This window comes from Canis aureus, chromosome 11 (assembly GCF_053574225.1).
Source record: "Canis aureus isolate CA01 chromosome 11, VMU_Caureus_v.1.0, whole genome shotgun sequence".
NCBI lineage: Eukaryota > Metazoa > Chordata > Mammalia > Carnivora > Canidae > Canis > Canis aureus.
Window position 1 is genome coordinate 9051268 of NC_135621.1, and position 20299 is coordinate 9071566.

The 20299-nt window shown below is 39.3% G+C and overlaps 1 protein-coding gene across 2 annotated transcripts in view; it reads left to right on the forward strand.

The window, feature by feature from the left end:
- SRGAP1 (SLIT-ROBO Rho GTPase activating protein 1) overlaps positions 1-20299 on the forward strand; it is a 270069-nt gene that overhangs the window by 169298 nt on the left and 80472 nt on the right. For both annotated transcript variants that reach the window (XM_077913654.1, XM_077913655.1), the window contains exons 5-6: positions 16440-16622; positions 17127-17255. In XM_077913654.1, coding sequence (XP_077769780.1) covers positions 16440-16622; positions 17127-17255 — 312 coding nt within the window. The remainder of the gene's footprint in view (positions 1-16439; positions 16623-17126; positions 17256-20299) is intronic.

Below are 20299 nucleotides of genomic sequence, written 5' to 3' on the forward strand. Positions count from 1 at the left end.
GTGTCCATATCCAGTGATTACTGCTAAGGATTTGTTACTGGAATCTCCACTCGCCTTTGTTTCCTCCTGCGGAACCTGTAGTTCTGATTTGCCTAACAAATATAAATAGAGAATGGAAGTTGTCCTAGTACAAACCCAGAGGCTTCTAGGCATCTTGTATAGGATTTGGAAAATGGGGCTGCTGAATGCTCACAGATATCCACCCAGGCCTTTACATATCATTGAGCCACTTATCTCTTTAAAATGTTAAAATAAAAAGCTAATTATTTTTGAGAAGGGATGAGAGGGAAGACACTGTTTATTATTTGAAGCCCTTCCTTGAAAACAACACCTCAGAGGACTGCTGAGGAAAGCTTTCTTGGCTTGCTTGTGAGCCTCCCACGAACCAGGAGCTAATGCATTCTTCTATAACAAAGAAACCTGCCCAAGGCAAGGTTGAAAAGTCATTCCAAAAGACCCCAAGATACTTGCCACCACATATCAGAAGATTTTTCTCTGAGCCTCAAAGAGGGTTTTTACCTATTTATTTTTTTTGGCTATTTATTTTAGCTCGAGGGCATTTTAAGTATTTGAAATATATATCTTTGTAGTGAAAATGAAAATTCATTCCTTTGAGATGGACTACAAAAAGGTCTGGGTCTCAGAACAAAACATGAACAAAGAGAAATAAGATAGAAAAGATATGTAAAAAGCTCTAAAATTGAAAACCTCTTGGGAATACCACATTCTCCATGATGCCACCTGGAAAACTTTTTAAAAAAGCAATCTATTTAGAGATCTTGGGCTGACAAAATGTTCACATATATCCTTCTGGCATTATTACTAGACACTTCGATGGAAAGAGAGAGAGGTGTTGGGATCAGATGACTCTGCCAACTTCTGAATTCTAATCTTGGGGTTGACACAGACTGACTTTGGAGACTAAGTTACCTAATTTAGCCTGGCTTCATTTTCCTCCCAAAATGTTTAGAATTAATAAAATTTTTCCATTGCATGAATCTCTGAGGACAGCTGTTTGATAAGAACTTTATACATAGATGCCTTTTAGGACACCTTGCTAATTAATGAAGCCAAATGATCCCAAGTGCCTGCTGGGGGTTTTCATTTTCTCTCTGTGACTTGAGATTTAGTTATGGTTGGTGCTTATGAACTACAAAGAAGATTATGTCTTAAAAGAAGTGAGCAATATGAACTGGAAAAAAATACCTGGCTTAGAAATGAAAAAGAAGATGTTGTAAAGTATAGTTCAGGAAAAACAAATTTCTAAAGAAGGTGTCATACAAAGAATCCTTCTCAAAGAGTATTTTATTCTGTTACATTCTGGAATACAGTATTATGACATTTAAGCAATTACAGTGTTTTAATAACTAGCATCTTAATCAGAATGTTTTGTTTTTATTGGGTAATTAAAGTATTTAATTTTGTTTATCATTATTACCAAGCCCAAATATATAGAGACAACATACATATACATAAAATAAATTAGGAGCATTTTGCTTGGATTTCTTTTCTCCAAATGGACCAGAAATGTTCACGAGTAAAAATGTAAAAATCATGTGACAGAAATCAAGCTCTAAATTAGTTGTATCCTATTCAACATATCTTAACACATGATTTTCTAACTCCTGTGATTATCTGAATTTCACCCTACTCTTGGCTGACTGTAGAATTGTAGACTGTAGAATTTTAAGCACTGAACAGGCCTTAAAAATAATCAAACTAACCTCTTCATTTAAGGAAACTATTACAGAGACTCAGATTAAGTGATTAACTAAAAGTCCCAGATTGGAACTGAAACCCAAGTTTTATTTTAATTCAGGTAAATAGTTTCCTATGCTGGCAGTTTTAGATGAGAGTTTCCGGTCAGGCTTCCAGTCTAGAAGATTAAAGCTCTTCCAGATCCTATCAGCAGCTGACTCTTGTGAAGTCCTATTCTAAGCACTTGACATCATTAGCTCTTTAACTTGCCCTACCAGCCTCATGCGTAGTGAGGGTCAGAGAGCTGGATACCTTGCCAAGGGTCACACAACTAGGAAGTCTCAGAGGACGGACACACTGTAATTTCTTTTTTATTGCTGATTATAACCTAAGGTGTAGACCATTATGTACCCGCAGAAGTTTAGGCAGAGCGTTTGGAGACCCAAAGAGGATTTGAGACACATTGAGGACTGAGAAAAATTCAGAGGAAAAGGTATAAAAATGGACAGTGTTTCAGTAATGAGAGAGGTGAAGAGGGGGCCTGGAAGGATTTGGAGGCAGAGAAGCTATGTGAGCCACTACACACAATTAGGAAGAACATGAGGCATATTCATAGAATTTCCTTCTGGACCCGTATCTAGAGAGAAAGGACAAGTCAGGAGTTGAAGGATTTCGAGAGAATACCAAAATGAAATCATCATCAACATAGGGCAGCAAAACATGGTTAGACATCTCATCAAAAGCAGTTGAAAACTCAAAGGCTTCTTTGCACAGATTAAGGCCTTTCACCTCCTTTCTTTGTTCCTCCTCCAACCCCCTCCCCTTTTTTTGTTAAATAAATGGAATGAGAAATACTAGATTTAAAGCACAGGGTATGGTGTCAAATTCCAAACCATTTCCATTGAAAGAAGGATCCTCCACTGGTCTTTCCATTTTAGTTGATGCTGCAATTCTAAGCGTGCTAGGGCCTTCATTTTATGATTCCAAGTAGCCTGTGTCCTCAGTTTAAATATTTCATGTACTAAACCTTATAACTTAAATATCTAATACACACATGTAATGCCGTAGCTGGCACACAGGAGTGCAAGAGCACCTGGTTCCAGGGGTCCCAAGCAGACCCAGGTCAGCCACCTGCTGCTGACACAATCCAAAGGCAGAGAAATGAGTGGTGGTAAAACAAGAAAGGGATTTATGTCAGTGAGTCCCCAACACCAGGAACACAGTCAGTAGCTTCTCTGAAGTGGCAAAAAGACTTCCAGGTTTATACAAGGAAAATGTGGGGCAAAGGTATAGGTGGGTCGGTGCGGGTGGGCAGTGAAGGTCCAATCATCCATCACTGTCTTGGAGTCTGTCAACAGGTGGGGTCTCGCTGGCTCAGGACAGCCCTTCTCTCTTGAAGGGATTATTGCTTCCCACCAGGGAGTGCTCTGCCCTCAGGGTCTTCCAGGTGAGCCCAGAGGCTAGCTGGAAAGAACCCAGGTAGCAAGTCTGAGGTCAAAATGGAGGCAGCCAGTGTCCTCTTTCGATGTTGAAGACATGTGAAACAGTCTCCCGAAAAGAATTAAGTGTTTAATATTGTGGGAGACCTTGAAAGTCTAGTAAATTCTTTGGCTTTTCCATTTTACATACGCTTTCCCCCTCCATATTGCCAACTACTCTGAACTTTCCCTTTGCCACTGCTGCCACTGTGATCAGGGTGGCCCTGGTTAGTACGTATTCCAGGTGCCAGCCCTTGGGTATTGTTTTTTAGTAGATTAAACTTGTATTTCAGTGCTCTGAGGACTGTCTGAAAATGTCTTTTGAAACAAGGGCTTGCTGAATGACCTTCTCTACACTGACTTTCTCTGTTGACTTGTTGGGCAAGGATTAAGTCTCTCTGCAGCTCTGTTCCTTTGATGCATAAAACAAAGACCGTCCCTCTGCTCTCAGCCTCTCAGGTGTGAAAATAGACAAGTCAGCGTCGGTGGGGCTGAGGCCTTTGTGGGCTTAAAGGGTGTGATAGAAGGGTGTTTCGTGTGGTAACGGCATCCATTAAGCACTCAATGTGTGTCAGTTCCAACTGCAAGGGCTTGACATGTATTCATTCATTCATTCTCTCTCCACAACAGCCTACAGGTACTGTTCTTACTTCCAATGAGAGATGGGGAAACCTTCTAAAAGGCAAAACATAGATTTAAACCCAGGTTGTCTGGTGCCTGAGTTGAACCATTAGAGCCGGTGAGAAATGGAACCGGCTGTCCTTTGAGACTGTGTTCTCCTTCCTCAGAGAATGGTTGCCCAGCAAGTAAGTGGAGGAGGCCTATGATCTGTAATGTTCTAGGATTTATAGAATTTAGTTATTCGGCATTTGTCCCAAATCTCGGTCTAGTCCCTGTCTCTAAGTCAGTTAATGGAAAGCACTAAAAGCCTTGTCGCCTCTGCTGTAGAGTTGTGACAGCATCATCTCTATTGCATCCAAGTACTACACACAGAGTGGCTGGGAAGGGCCTTTCATCAAATATACGGGTCCTGGAAATGCATCGATGACAGGCATACCCTATCACCAATGAGCTAGTCTAGTGAGATACTTCCATACATGGTGTTAGATGCTGGACTAGATAGAGACAGGTCTCCACAGCTCTGTGCAGAGCCCAGAGTCACCTGGGAGCCTCCTGGAGATCGTGAGGCCTGATTTTAGTGATAAAGAGAGGGTAGAAAGGGTATTCCAAAAAACAGTACCTGAGGGAAAGCACAGATGTGTGAAACCACGTTGCCTGTGCAGGGAACTCCATGTGCTTGAATTGCCAGAGTATCAGCAAATCATTGATATAAAAATAAAGGGAGTAGTATGTTGGACTTTTAAAAAAATCCTCTGCCCTTAAACCCTCTCTTTACCCCCACTACACATGAAGCACTTGAGAGACAAGGAAGGAAAATATCCTTCACAAAATCAGAATTTCTTGGATAAAGTGGCATTTATTTCATATTAGAAAACTCTGATAATTGTGAAGTGGGCAGATTTTATGCCGCATTAATTGCTCTGATGAAAAATTACTCTTAGGCACTAATGAACTGGTATCAATCAATAAAGAATAAAATGTAATTGGATTTCTAGTAACAGAATGTAATGGAATCACATAGGACAAGGCCTATCTGTGGTACATAGTAGGGGGCTCCAGAAATGTTTGCTGAATGTGAATGTTCATCAAGAGTTCATAAACAAAACCAACAATCCCTATGACTCAAAGACTTAAATTAGAAACTGCCTCTAGTGACTGTTGCAAATAGAGCTGGGACAGATTAAGATTAATAAATACAGGTCACTCTAACTACAAATAGAAACACTCTTTTTAATGAGGTATAAAATAATTTATCTTCTTTAGGATAAATTAGTCATTTTTTATGAAAAATTTTTATTAAAGTAGCAAAATCTTGGGAAACTAATTGTAATTTATATTACCACTTTAAAATTATCAAGTTTAGCATTTTGAAAACGATGACTAATGCCCGGCTTTATTTTTTTATTTTTTTAAAGATTTATTTATTTATTTATGATAGAGAGAGAGAGTGAGAGAGAGAGGCAGAGACACAGGAGGAGGGAGAAGCAGGCTCCATGCCAGGAGCCCAACGTGGGACTCGATCCCGGGACTCCAGGATCGCACCCTGGGCCAAAGGCAGGTGCCAAACCGCTGAGCCACCCAGGGATCCCCTAATGCCCGGCTTTAACCTAAATATTACAATTAAAGAAAAAAAAAAAAAACATGTGGCAAATCTGTATATCACCCCCACACCCACTAAAGAGTTCTGGGGTTCTCCTTGATGAGCACTTGATGATTGATCACTAATCAGCTTGGGAGCTAATTAAAGTCACTAGAGTGATAGATATCCTGGAATAAGGTTCATCAGTATAACAGTGTGTTAGACTATCTAGGCATCGTTCATTTCTAGGTATTTTCTGTGCAACGAGGCAGATGAGTTATGGCCTCAGAGCCCATGGAGGATTGGAGGAGGAATCTTCTATTCTCAGCGTAACACGCTGTACTACTTGCTGCCTCAAGTCAACAGAAGCAGAAGGCAGTAATTAGTACAATTTGTTATACTGGCTTTTCCTTGTGGTTAAAATGTATCTGCCATTTACTCTGACACTGAAAAAAAATCAATCCCTTTAGCCACCGAGAAGTATTTTACATGCACACACACTCAAATCATGAATTCTTACGGTATTTAGTGGTTGCGAGATGAGTATCTGAAATCATGAACCCACAGAATTTTAGAGTTGGAGAAAACCTGAGGGATCGTGTGGTCTAGCCGCCCCCTTTACAGGTGAGAAAGCTGTGGGCTAGCAGGCATATGAGTAGTTTTGCCACCAGGTCACCTGGGTGGGGCACGATGGATTAAAGGCTCACACCCTTGGATATCTAAGACATGAACGCCCCTTCCCCTAACACCGGCTCTTGAAGCTGAAGAAGAAAACAGTCCATTTCCAACAAAAAACAAAAATACTAAATATTAACAATGGCTTGTATTTTATTTTCCTATAGACTGCTAAATGCCATCCTGTATTATTTCCTCTGAGCTTCATCAACTATTTTCCTTTTAGCGGGGTATATTAAAATCCTTTTAGAAAGAAGACTTCTAGTTACATGATCAATTTTTTCCTTCTATGATTTGGCCTCTAGTTCGCACATTTTCTTTCATTCCGCAATTTTCAAGGTGTTTGAGAGGCACAGTTTGATTGTTCCCCTAATTTTGGTTATGTCGGGAGACCTCATGTTGTCATCTCTAATAGATAAGACTCGCACCCAGGGTCAGAAAAGCTGAGGTTACAGAGTTGTTTTGCAGCAGAGTGAAGATCAAAATCCAGGTTTATTGGATTTCGTAGACCTAAGCTCTTTCCATTGAAATAGTGCTCTTTATAATTACTCCTGAAACAAAATCTTTAACGGTACACTAAATATAATTATTTTTAAATTTTCTTTAGCCGTATTTCCTCCCTTTGCATGTATGTCTTCTCTATTTTCCTTTGTGTTTATTCTCTGCATTTCTCCTTCCCTGTCTTTTGGTTGGTTGGCAGTCCCTTAGCAGAGTCCAGAGTCCCAGACAATGCCTTTTGTTCAAAGCATTTGTTTGAATTATAAATATAATTTGATGATAAATTCAGACTGTTGTACTGATTTCATTTCAGTGGAGCCACAACATACCTCAAATGTTCCTTGATAAACTAGCTATAAAGGCATCTCGTGCTATTTAATTGTTCACCTTGATTGATTTGCTCATTCTAAAGAGCTTTGCTAAAATTCTCAACATACATATAAATGGAAATATTGCCCATTTCCTTCCCTAAAGGGGACGTGATAATCTTGGGCTGCCTGGCGGGCTCAGTTGGTAGAGCATGAGACTCTTGATCTTGGGGTTGTAAATTTAAGCCCCATGTTGGGTGTAGAGATTACTTAAAAATAAAATCTTAAAGGGCACCTGCATGACTCAGCGGGTTAAGCATCTGCCTTCAACTCAGGTCATGACCTCGGGGTCCTGGGATTGAGCCCCACTTCTGGCTTCTTGCTCAGCCGGGGGTCGGCTTCTCTTTCCCTCTGTCCCTGCTTGTGCACGCACGCTCTCTCTCTCTCTCTCTCTCAAATGAATAAAAATGTTTATTTCTTTTACCTGAGCCAAAGGCAGTGCTTAAGTGACTGAGCCACCCAGGCACCCCAATAAATAATTAAAAAAAAAAAGATGATAATCTTTCCAGTCATAGAGAAATCATTACCTATTTTTAAAATGTGTTGTAATATGGGGTGTCTGGGTGGTTCAGTCAGTTAAACGTCTGACTTTTGGTTTCTATTCGGGTCATGATCTCAGGGTCCTGGGACAGAGCCCCATGTCAGGCTCCATGCTCAGTGGGGAGTCTGCTTGAGAGTCTCTCTTTCTCCCTCTTCCTCTACCCCATCCCCTTGTAGCACATGTGTTTTTTCTCTCTCTCTCTTACTCTCCATAAAATAAATCTTTAAAAAATGTTCTTTAACCTTTTTTTCAAACATCAATAACTGACATTTACTGTATACTTATTATGTCAGACTTTTTGTGTCCGTTACATGTGTGGACAACTTTAATCCTTCTAACTACGCTGGCATGCAGTGACTAGGAATGCTATGCTGGTTTTATAGTGAGGCACAGAATTGTGCCTTTATTAATTGAGGCACAGAAAGGTTAAGTTGCTTCCCCAAGATCATACAGTGAGTTAAGTCCAGAAATAGGATTTGAACCCAAGCAGTCTACCCTGTGAATCTAAGCTCAACCGCCATTATACTCTCTCTCAAAGTGAGTTCTTCTTATGTTATTTTTCAAATATAATGGAATTTTGTAAATTCTGCTTTCATTGACCTACAGAGAGCCATATCAGCCTAGGAAGAGAAGATGGACTTATGAGAGTTCATCACTATGTCTGTCCTACAGACCACTCAGTACTTCCAGCCCTAATGCCACAAATGATAATAAACAACAGTGACAAGTGTCACTCATAGGCCTTAAGTGGGAGGTAAAGGTTGGGGTGGAAACAGATGGATCCATTGTAGGTATTGACTAGTAGTAGTAATGTAGAGGATTGGCTTCTCTTTTGTCTTTACATTCTTTTTTTTTTTTTTTAAGATATTATTTATTTATTCATGAGAGACACACAGAGAGAGAGAGAGAGAGAGAGGCAGAGACACAGGCAGAGGGAGAAGCAGGCTCCATGCAGGGAATCTGACATGGGACTCAATCTCGGGTCTCCAGGATCACCCCCTGGGTGGAAGACAGGGCTAAATCGCTGAGCCACCCAGGCTGCCCCCCCCCCTTTTTTTCTTTTTTTAAGTAAACTGTATGCCCAATATGGAGCTCAAACTCACAACTCCAAGATCAAGTAGCATGCTCTACCAACTGAGCCAGCCAGGTGCCCCCATTTTTACATTCTTGATATAAATAAAATATGCACCCACCCCCTCCACTTTTCTCCTTAAGTGAGCTCCCAGACTTAAATGTAAACTGATTAAAAAGAAGGAATCTTTCTCCCACTACTATCCATTCAGCCTACCCTGAAGTCACAACTTTGCCCTCCCTACCTCGGGTTTGTCTTACTCTAAGAGTAGGCTTGCTTTTGTCTTCCCACTGAGTAAGGATTGTGTCTGTCATCTCTGGTCTGAAAGCCTAGCACAGTGCCTGGCTTATGATACTCAGTAGCTCTTCAGAGGATTAATAAATGCAGATCAATATACATTGCTTTATGAAACCTGGGCTAATGCCCACTCAATTTCACAGTAACTGTCAGCACCCTTGAAAAGGGTGCTAATTGTGGAGCGTACGTTACAGACACGCTAGAGGCCTGTTTTCAAAGTATGAATTCACACTGTGTGTTTTATGAATACGTAAGTGTGTACACAGACCACCTGGACATTCCTTCCTGATATATTCGTTTTTAAGAGGTTTTGGCTGGCCTAGGTCTCAACATGAAAGAGCAGGAAAGGCCTCCATGTGGTCTGCCTTGCCTTTCAGAGACAATGGCCAATACCTCTTAGCTTGGAGCCTCAATATGAAGCCAAGTAATCTGGCCCCGGAGCCCACACACTTACTTCTATGTCAGATCTTAAAAACTGTCAAGAATCAAAACTATCCACTCTGTTTTGTGCTTCTTCTTTTTTTTTTTTTTTAATTTTTCTTAAATTCAATTTGCCAACATATAGTATAACAGCCAGTGCTCATCCCATCAGGTGCCCCCGTTAGTGCCTGTCACCCAGTTACCCCATCCCCGGCCCACTTCCCCTTCTGCAACCCTTTGTTTCCCAGAGTTAGGAGTCTCTCATGGCTTGTCTCCCTCTCTAATTTTTCCTCAGTCAGTTTCCCTCTTTTCCCTTATAGTCCCTCTCACTATTTCCTATATTCCCCAAATGAATGAAACCATATGATGATTGTCCTTCTCCATTGGACTTACTTCACTCAGCATAATACCCTCCAGTTCCATCCACGTCAAAGTAAATGGTAGCAAATTTGTCCTTTCCAATGGTTGAGTAATATTCCATTATGTGTTTCCATGCATTCTGTCATCAAATGTTAATTTTACCTCAGAGGAGATAGGGCCCAGAAAGGTTAAGAAGCTTGCTGGCTAGTAAGCCGTAGCATAGAAACTCAAAGCTCTAGAAACTTCATCACCAGGGTTAGCTCAGTATTCTAAAGAGCAAGAAGGCTCGAGGTTGCAGATGGGAGGATCATGGCCTGGAGTGTTAATGAGTGTTCTCTGGAGGGTACTTCCTGCCACTGCCCCTATCTAAAACAAACTGTGCCCCAGGGACACAGCTTGGCCAAGCAGATTCCATAACCTGAGGCTGACCAGCCCCGGGAAGGGCCAGGTTCCTTGCAGCACAGCCCCTGGGGCTTAGCGTATTGTAGCCCAAGGGTCCTGCTTTCCTGGGGAACCCAAGAACTTGCTGGGAAACAACAGGAATGGGCTCCCAAGGCCTTGGCCCTGACTTGGTGGTTTTCCTAGTCTGGCACTTGCAGAAACTCAGTTACAATTAGAGCCTTCTCATGTCCTGATGGTAGAAAAGCGACCCTTATCTTAGGATGCGGACAGTTAAGGAAACCCCAAAAATGTGGTTTCTCAGAAGAGCTTTCAGTGATTAATGGAGTCACTAACCCAGCAGGCGCTGTATGGAATTAGGAAATATTGTCACCAACATTACTGCTTTTCATTTCCTCTCAGCCTCACCACCACACCTTTCTTTTCTCAGGGGCCATGAACTCCAACTCTCACTGTATCTCACGATGATTTAGAGCTATTTATCATCTCATACGTCCACCCCCAGGTATTTAATTGACAATGCCATTTCGAATGATGGGGACGGAGAAGAATAATGTCAGGTGCATACTAGGTATTTAGTAAATAATTGTTAAATAAATATACGAATGGACAACCTGACTGTAAAATGCCTTCCTGCCCTTCATTTGTTGCTCACCAAATGCCCATTTTACTCCCACCCTAAAAAGGCAATATCAAGGGACGCCTGGGTGGCTCAGCAGTTGAGTGTCTGCCTTTAGCTCAGGGCGTGATCCTGGGGTCCCGGGATCGAGTCCCACATCGGACTCCCCACAGGGAGCCTGCTTCTCCCTCTGCCTGTGTCTCTGCCCCTCTCCGTGTATCTCTCATGAATAAGTAAGTAAGTAAAATAAAATAAAATAAAATAAAATAAAATAAAATAAAATAAAATAAAATAAAAGCAAGATCAAGAATCCAAAGGTGTGCAAGACTCTGTTGGTGCCCTAGCTGAATTTAAGGACAATCCATGATACTGGATCATACGCAGATATCTATGACACATGGCAGGGAGTCTGAAGTGCTGTCAATGAGAAGGTCTTGGCAGTTGGAAGATCAAGATAGCTCTGGTTGGAGAACCAGGGAACATTTAGCAGGAGGTGAAATCTGAGCTCGCCTTGGAGGATGTCAAAATGTTAGGACACAATGCTGGGAGAGGAATCACAGGCAGCAGGACTGGCTTGGGCGAGGACCACAGAGGCAGGAAAGCACGCTTTCTGAGGAGGTAGTGTTAAGTGATTAGTTTAGAAGAGTGCACAAAGTGCTATTTGGGCCCATGTTAGGACCAGACTGGGAGGGTGTTGCACCCCATGGTGGAGGGAGACGTTAAGTCAATGGAAAGGTCAGAGTAAGAACAGGAGAAAGGCCCTGTGATGATCACCCTGGGTTCTCTTTCTTTCCATACCCTCTTGTTTTATGCTGCATCAGGTTGCTTCATACCCCAGACCCTCCTGCATATCTTCACCAGATTACTGCTAAGATGCTGCTTTGACCATACCATTCACACCTCTGTGGATTCATGAATCCCTATAGGATACATTGTAAAAAAAAATTTTTTTTGGTTGATATTTCAGGGCTCCCCTGATCTGGGCCATGACAATGTCTGCAGTCATCCTGCTGCTCAATTACCCAACGATCCACTTTCCAAGCCCTGCCCTAGAGCCCCTTCTCAAAGTCATAGTCTACACATGCCCGCCATCCCTGTATGTTCCCCTTACCCACATACCTTTGCTTGTACTGTTCTTCCAGCTTGAGTGTGCTCTCCCTTATCTGTATCCATTAGAATTTCCAAGGCTCATTTTTTAATCTTCAACAATTTAAACTCTTAGAAGTAGGAAACCAAGTCTTTAGTTTTACACCCATCATTGCCTTATGGTTGGTAGACATCAGGCAAATGGTGAGTGAATAAAAAATTATCTTTCAGCCCTTCTTTTCTTCTGTTCCTAAACATAACCAGGAATAGCTATATCCCCCAGGTAAAGAGGCCTTCCTTTTGTATAGTGCTTCAGAGGTTCCAAAGGTTATAGCCTAGCAGTCTAGAACACCCAGTGTGGAACCATACTGCCAGGGCTCCAACCATTATCCTGCAGTTAGCACTGTGTGACCTTAGGCAAGTTTGTTAACCTCTCCAGGCCTTTCTTGTCTCATCTGTACAATAGAAAGAATAAAGGTATGTACCTTAGAAGAGTTTTTAGAGGGACTAAAAAAGCTATTATTTGTAAAGTACTTCAAATGGTGTCTGGCATTATAACAAGCATTATGTAATGCTTTTAAAGCTGATTATATACATATTATACATATACATAATCAGCTTAAATTATATTAATGATGTACATTATATACATATATACACACACAATACACATTGCAAGTACTCTGTGAAGTTTATTACGTGCACACACACCACACACCTAGATATGCACAATTGAGTGACCACAGTGACCTTATAAGGTGAGCAAAAGTGTAAAATAAATTCCCCACACCTGGTAACTGGTAGATCCATTCTTAGAAACACACCTTCTAACTTCTGTGCCAGTAGTCAGAAAGTAAAATCAGTACACTGATTAATACACTGATTTCCAAACGTGACAGTTTTCAGATACATAATGGTTTTATGACACTAAATATTAAAATTTACTATAGATATTTTAATTATTTTGATTTAAAATACAAGAGTAGTATCAGATACATTAGATGAGTCTGTTAGTAAGGAAAAAATATTAACAGTTTCTGTGCAGAAGTTTTGCACTGGATTTCACAATTGCAGAGAAATCTATTTGACTATATCCTGCAGTTAAGAAAAGATGGAGTGGGAAAGATAAATTGAGTGTGTTCAATGGGGAATTATGCATGAGGTTTTAGTAGAGAAGAATTCAAATAGGAAAATATGTTATTGGAGCATATTTAAATGGATATATGCCTATCCTGTCATTTGGTATGCAAATGCTTGTGTTTGCATTAGGCTGATGGAGAAGCTGTTACTTTCTTTGTCGTATGTATTCAAAATGCACCTTTAAAAAATAAAAATGTTCTTCTCCTTCCTTGAAAAAGAGAAAACTGTCTGTTATTTTATTTTAAATACAAAACACATTTAACTTCTGTCAACAGCTTACATTTTAAATAATGTAGTTTGTACTTGCATTCATTATCTGCAATTAGAGTTCTCAAAAAGCTTTTAGTGTTTTTCTCCTCAACTTTTAAAATTCATTCATTGTCATTGTTAACGTTTTAGAAAATAGTGGAAACCCTAAGTCGCATTGGAAAACTGAACAAAGAAATTTCCTTCTGGAAATTACCATTGAACTGGGTAGAAAAACCTCAGCTTTTGTGCTGAACCACATTATGATGGGATATTCACACTCTTTTCTTGCTAGTATGAGGTCAAGAATGTTTTCTTTTTAACCCAGGCTAGTCCATAAGAAATACCATGCTGGCAGCCAGCTCAGTATCCTCAGTACATAAGGCTTAGATTGTGCAAATTGCTTGCTTACACAGGCCCTCAGCATCTAAATAAAGCAAGAGTTCAAGTCTTTTCTTTAGGATGTATTTAAAAGAAAAGAATTCTCAGATACTCAGGGCTATCTGGGATGCCTTTTCATCTTTCTGTGGTGGGAGTCACATTTTCTCATTTCTTCTTTACTGGCTTTTAGCAAGAAGAATACAGCTGAGAGAGAGAGATTTATTGGGTTGTGGTTTTGGGTTGTTTTGTTTTGTTTTTTTTTTCCACTCTCTCTTTAAAGATGTAACTGGAACCAAGACCCATTTGGTATGTGGGTTTGCTTCAGGCAGAGTGTACAAACAGAGCCAAGCCTAAAAATGCAAGGTGTGTAGTAGATTCATTGACCTTCTGTTTGCCCAGCTGTAGGGTGACTCCCCTTTCATTCCCCAGCTGCCCAGCTGCTTCTTACTGCTATTTTATTTTTCTTTTAAACTGCAGTAGCCAACCAAACTTCTCCTGGACAGGTTTGATAATTACTAAAAACAGATAACTTTGCAATTACACACAGCCCAGAAAAAGCTGCCACGACTTTGCAGTTTTGCCCTTACTTTGTTCTTATTCAGCAGTGCCTTTAATGTGATGTGCTAGCTTACATTCTTAAGGAAAGACATCATCAGATTTTGTGAAAATAAGTAAAGGCTCTTCATTAACCCCATGTTTTACCCTGCAAATAGTCACCTTGAAAATGTGTAGTTAGTTGAACCATTCTCAAGAAAGTGCTGACTTTCTACCTTTTACGTAACCTACCAAAACAGCAATTTTCTATGCTTCATCCTAAATAAATATATTTCAGTGATACTTCCAGTTCCCAAACTATTTTCAAACTCATCTTTTGAAATGGAAAAAAATCAAGGTCCTTACTTCAAACTGTTACATTAAATCTCTTAACAACTACATTTTAGTCCTAAAACTGGCTCTGAATAATTTATGGGTTATTTACAAATGAAATAAATTTTTATGTGGATGAGAATTTGACATAATTTTTTTTTTTACTTTATTTATTTATTCATGAGCGACAGAAAGAGAGAGCAACAGAGACAGAGGGAGAAGCAGGCCTGAAGTGGGACTCGATCCCTGGTCTCCAGAATCAGGCCCTGGGCTGAAGGCAGCACTAAACCGCTGAGCCACCCAGGCTGCCCAAATTTGACATGACTTATGAGAAAGTGCCACCACTGACGATTGGGTGCTAAGTTCCAGTAAATTCCCTGATATGCATTTTGAGTCATACCTTTCCTGTGTTGTCTCTTTTAAGCAGTAGAATTGTGCTTAAAATAAGCAAGTTTTAGAATTGGCCCACGTGTCTGACTGCTTATAAAAGCAGATTGAAATTATGTTGGAAAACTGTGATTTTCAGGGAAAATCTTTTAAAATCTGTGACTAGGGATCCCTGGGTGGCGCAGCGGTTTGGCGCCTGCCTTTGGCCCAGGGTGCGATTCTGGAGACCCAGGATCGAATCCCCCATCGGGCTCCCGGTGCATGGAGCCTGCTTCTCCCTCTGCCTATGTCTCTGCCTCTCTCTCTCTCTCTCTGTGACTATCATAAATAAATAAAAATTAAAAAAAAATGTTTAAAATCTGTGACTATTACTCTGTATATAAGAATACGGGGATTATATATAGATATGATAAATATTATGAGTAAATACACTTATTTATTATTTGAAAAATATTTATTAAAATAACATCTATGTTTTTTAAATGCTTGGGAAATCGTATAGATCGTTTTCTTTTTTTCAAAATTGCAGAGTGTTAAATTGGCAATATGTGTCAAAAACCTCAAAAATGTGCAGATTATCTAACTCTGCAGTTCTGAAAATGTACCATACGAAATATGATAATTTTGTGCATAAATATTTGTAACAAATAATCAAAGTGTTTAAGGATTTAAATTTTTTTAATTTTTAAATTGATCATTCTTTATATAAGTTTACAGCATACATGGAAAGGATACATTACAAAATTTTATTTCTGCATATTCCTAAATATATTAAAATATAGCTCAAATGTGTATCATTTCTAAGAGAAGAAATAAGATAGGATATATGTATTAAGGGTTTCAGCACAGCTTCTTTTATAAAGCTAAAAGTTGAACTATCCTAAGATGTTCCACAATAGGAAATCAGTCGTGTCCTAGTCATATAAAGAAATATTATACAGCTCTTAAAATTATATTTTAGAAGAATATTCAGTGATACAGAAAAGTGTTCTGATATATTAAGTGAAAAAAAGATATAGGAGATTTAATACAGTATGGTACGAATTTTTTAAAAGGAGAAATATGTGTCATTTTCAAATGAAGAGAGTGTGTGTGTGTGTGTGTGTGTGTTTTTATAAGAAAAAGACCAAATGGTTGTACCAAAAATTTTTTTCCTTTTTAAATCATATGTTTTCTACATTGAACATAAAGTATTACTTTGTAGTCAAAAACAATTTTTTTAAACTGAAGCTCTGTATGAACCTTAATATTTACATTTGTATTTTGACCAGTAGACTTTATGCAAAAAAAAAAAAGTCTTTAGTAAGATTTGTACTAATTTGGAGTTTTTTAGAATTCTAAAACTGGGGTAAAATTTATCCATGAGTAATGGTTTATTCTGCAGATTAATAATGCAGAGATTTCAGAGAACACTTTTAAGCTTAAGGGAACTTTTCAAGTGCACTGAAAGCGTGCATAAGACTCTGTAAATCATTTTTTCATCAAAGCCTGTCCCCTAAGTGCCTCTTCCTGGCAGGTGAATTTGCATATTTCTCTTTGCTGTACGTAGAAGCAATAGTCCATAATTCATCTATTTGACTAACAATCTGGCTCCCTCCCTGCCAGTTGGAAGGTGATATTTTTAACATATTCCTCACATAATGGCTTCCATTCACTCTCGGAGTTACAGACAGGCACCTTGTAACAATTTGGGTCACATTTTCACAGGTGATGAAAACATACCATATGTATCATGCAGAGAGCATCAGTGCCGAGAGCAAGCTGAAAGAGGCTGAGAAACAAGAAGAAAAGCAAATTGGAAGATCTGGTGATCCAGTCTTTCATATAAGACTGGAGGAGAGACATCAGCGGCGCAGCTCTGTAAAGAAAATTGAAAAAATGAAAGAAAAAGTAAGTAAAAAAAACATCACAGAGCTTTTCTGCCTTAATATTGAGGTGACAATATTAAGAACCCTGATGTAATAACTGATAGACACACATTGTAAATTATTGTGAAATGACACATTTCCTACCATGGGAATGAAAAATGCTTAAGAAACATAAAAACCAAAAAAATAAAAGTGAAAAAATAAAATAAATTTAAAAAGAAACATAAAAACCATGTACTAACAGCTGGACATCTTTGAGTGCCGAATGCCAAGGACTATCAATATACCACGTGAAAAACTTAAATATTAACAAAGAGGTTTCCTTGCAGTTGGGCCTGAAGCCCACATACATTGTTGAGCACTTTGAGTTATTTAAATTAGATTCAAAATGTACTTTTCTCAGAGGGCTTGCAAGGTCATGGGCATATGTAGAATACATTGTCTGGATGAGTAGAAAGTCTCATATATTTCTCTGACTAAATGGCTTTGTTGTCTTTCCCAATACCTGGGTCATCTTCATTTCCAGAGACAAGCAAAGTATTCAGAAAATAAGCTAAAATCGATTAAGGCACGGAATGAATATCTCCTAACCCTCGAAGCAACCAATGCCTCAGTTTTCAAGTATTATATTCATGATCTTTCAGATTTAATTGACGTAAGTACTTGAAATTTTTATATTTTCCATATAGTTTTTATGTTTTATTTAACTATACTTACTTTTGTTTTTAGTGATCTCTACACCCAGCTCAGGGCTTGAACTAAAGACCCAGAGATCAAGAGTCACTCACTTTTCCAACTGAGCCATCCAGGCACCCATAAATTTTTCCATAGTAAGATATAAATAGCAATAACTATATTTCATTGATTCTAAAACACCATCATTTCTCAAACCAATGTTTTTTTATGTAATACTTAGAAGGAAAAAATACTGCCAATTAAACTATACATGATTCTAAGACAATATTGATTGTAAGATGCACGTGAAAAAGTGTGCATCCTAAAACCAGTGAAAAGCAAATTATTAGGTTCTGCAAAGCTACGAAGGCCTGGTAAACTAGCTAGGAAGGGCAACCAGTCATTTTTAAATTATGCTACGGCACAGGCCTAACTGATTCAAAACTATTGTGAGGTGCTGAGGCTGTGAGAAGCATATGCAATTTTTTTTTAAGTTTTTATTTTAATTCCAATTAGTTAACATAGCAGTGTTATATGAGTTTCACGAGAACAATATCGTGATCCAGCAGTTCTGTACATCACCCTGTGCTCATCATGAGTGCCCTCCTTAATCCCCATCATCTATTTCACCTATCCCCCCACCCCCAAGTATATACAGATCTTACCTTCAGGAATGTAAAGTGGAAAAGACAGATGTTAAGCAGATGACTACACACATGATAGCTTTGCTTCTAGTTGTGGTAAATAATATAAGCAAAGTAGAGTGGACTTAAACCACATTCATAAATTCATCTAATGCTGTACTTTTCTCTCTGAGGATATGCTATCAAAAGCAGTAATTTGGCTCATTTTGAACTTTCCAAGTATAGGGGCACCTGGGTGGCTCAGTCAGTTAAGCATCTGCCTTCAGCTCAGGTCATGATCTCAGGGCCCTGGGATCAAGCCCTGCATCAGGCTTCCTGCTCAGCCTGCCTCTCCCTCTCCCTTTGCCTCACCCCACATCCCCATCCCGCTCCCACCCTACCCCCCTGCTTGTGCGCATGCTCACTTGCTCTCAAATATATAAAAATCTTTAAATAAAAAAAAAAAAAAGATCTCTTCAAGTATATCCACGCAGTGATTACTGCTATGACTTCCCAGCTTTAACCCTTTCATTGTTCTTTCATTTAGAAAACCTCCAATTGTAGGAGACTACATAGGTGACACAGACAGAAATCCCAGTCCAAAAACATCCATCGCTGCAAATTAAAAAAAAAAAAAAAAGCAATGTCTTGTAAGGAAAGCACAGATGAAGTGATAGAGGTTCAGAGAATTAGCTGCTGGAAATGTATTCATGTGCTGCCCTGTATTGATTAAATTTAACAGTTTACAGATACAATAAATTTTTTTTTGCCTGCGCTCATAGTATCATAATTTAGGTATGCAGTACATTAAAGCAACTTTATTTTATGCTGAATTAAAGTCTCATGGATTTAACTGTTTTAGAGACACAGTTTGGGACTTTTGCAAAAGAACTGTTAAGTAAGGACATGATTTTTTAGTTTATTAACACTCTGATGTGCCTTTTCTTGGAGTCTAAAAACAGTTTTATTCCATACTATCATAATTTCTTTACACAGAACTCTTAAAAATAAAACCAGGGAAAACTTTTTTCTCTTCCTTTTTTATAAGTATTTTAATGAAATAATTAATTTTCTTTTAGCACTCTGATGAAATGGAAGGGAATTTTTTCTGCTAGACTGCTAGATTTTCTGAATAAAAAAGAACAATTTTATGACCCCTGTCTTCAAACTTAGATTTATAGAGATTCTGCGAAGTTCATAGAACATGGAACTAATTCTTTGTAACTACTCTACATGTTTATTTTTTGGTTGGGGGCTTATTTTTGGAGTACTTGGCTAGACTACCAAGCCAATTTAACACAAGGAAGTTTCCATGTAGTGAGAAGTATTTTTTTGTAACACCTGCAAGGTACTAAGCACTATTCTTGACCATGGGGATCCAGCAATGCACAAAACAAAGTTCCTGTCTTAGAGAGTTTTTGTACTAATTGAGACATCAGCTCATAAACATATTTACGTATACACACACATAGTGAGAATTCTATAAATAAAAATAAAACCACTATCGGAGTGCTCTTTTGATGGTATTCAGGAAAAGTCTGATATTTGAGCAGAGAAGTGAGCTGGGCACCACATGGCGTAGTGGGGAAGGAATCCCTCATACAGAAGGACTGGCAAGACTCAAGGTACAGAGGCGGTGGCATGTTTGGCGAGCTCACGATGCTCAGGAAGTAGCAAAGAGGAGGCCAGTGTGGCCAGAGCAGAGTAAGTGAAGAGGAAGGTTCTGGAAGAGAATGTGGGCAGAAGCCCAATTACTTAGGGTCTTTTTGGACAGGGAAAGGGGTTAGATTGTGTTCTAAGTGTGGTGGAAAGCCTCTGGAGGGTTTTACTCAGGGAAGTGACATCACGTGTTTACCCTTTCAAGACGCCTACTGGCATCTGGGTGGAAACAGACTGAAGGAGGGGATGAGAATGAAAACAGTGAGCTGTATCTGCAGTCTTTTGCAATTTTCCAGGCTAGAGACAGTGCTGGCTTGGACTGGGGTGGTTGCAATAGACCTGTGAGAAGTGTTTGGTTGGATTCAAAATATATTGAAGGAATTTAACATGATTGTAAAGTGAAAAGAAGGATAAAGAGACGCCTCAATTCAGGTCCTGAGTAACTGGGTTAGCACTGGTGCCTTTAACTGAGATGGGGACTGTAGGGAGACATGCGTCAAAGGGCAGGGAGCGGTAAGTTCTGTTACACTCAGGGAGACTGAGGTACCTGTTGGTCATCTGTGTGGAGAGGACAGTAACATTCTCAATACTATTGGCACTTATAGGACGGGATTAACCTTTCAAGAGAGTCATCATCATTGTCGTGGGTATTTATTGAGCTCTTACTATGTGACGGGCAGGTTTCTAAGCATAACCTCATCAAATAATCACAAACCATGTGAGGTAAATACTATTTTCTATG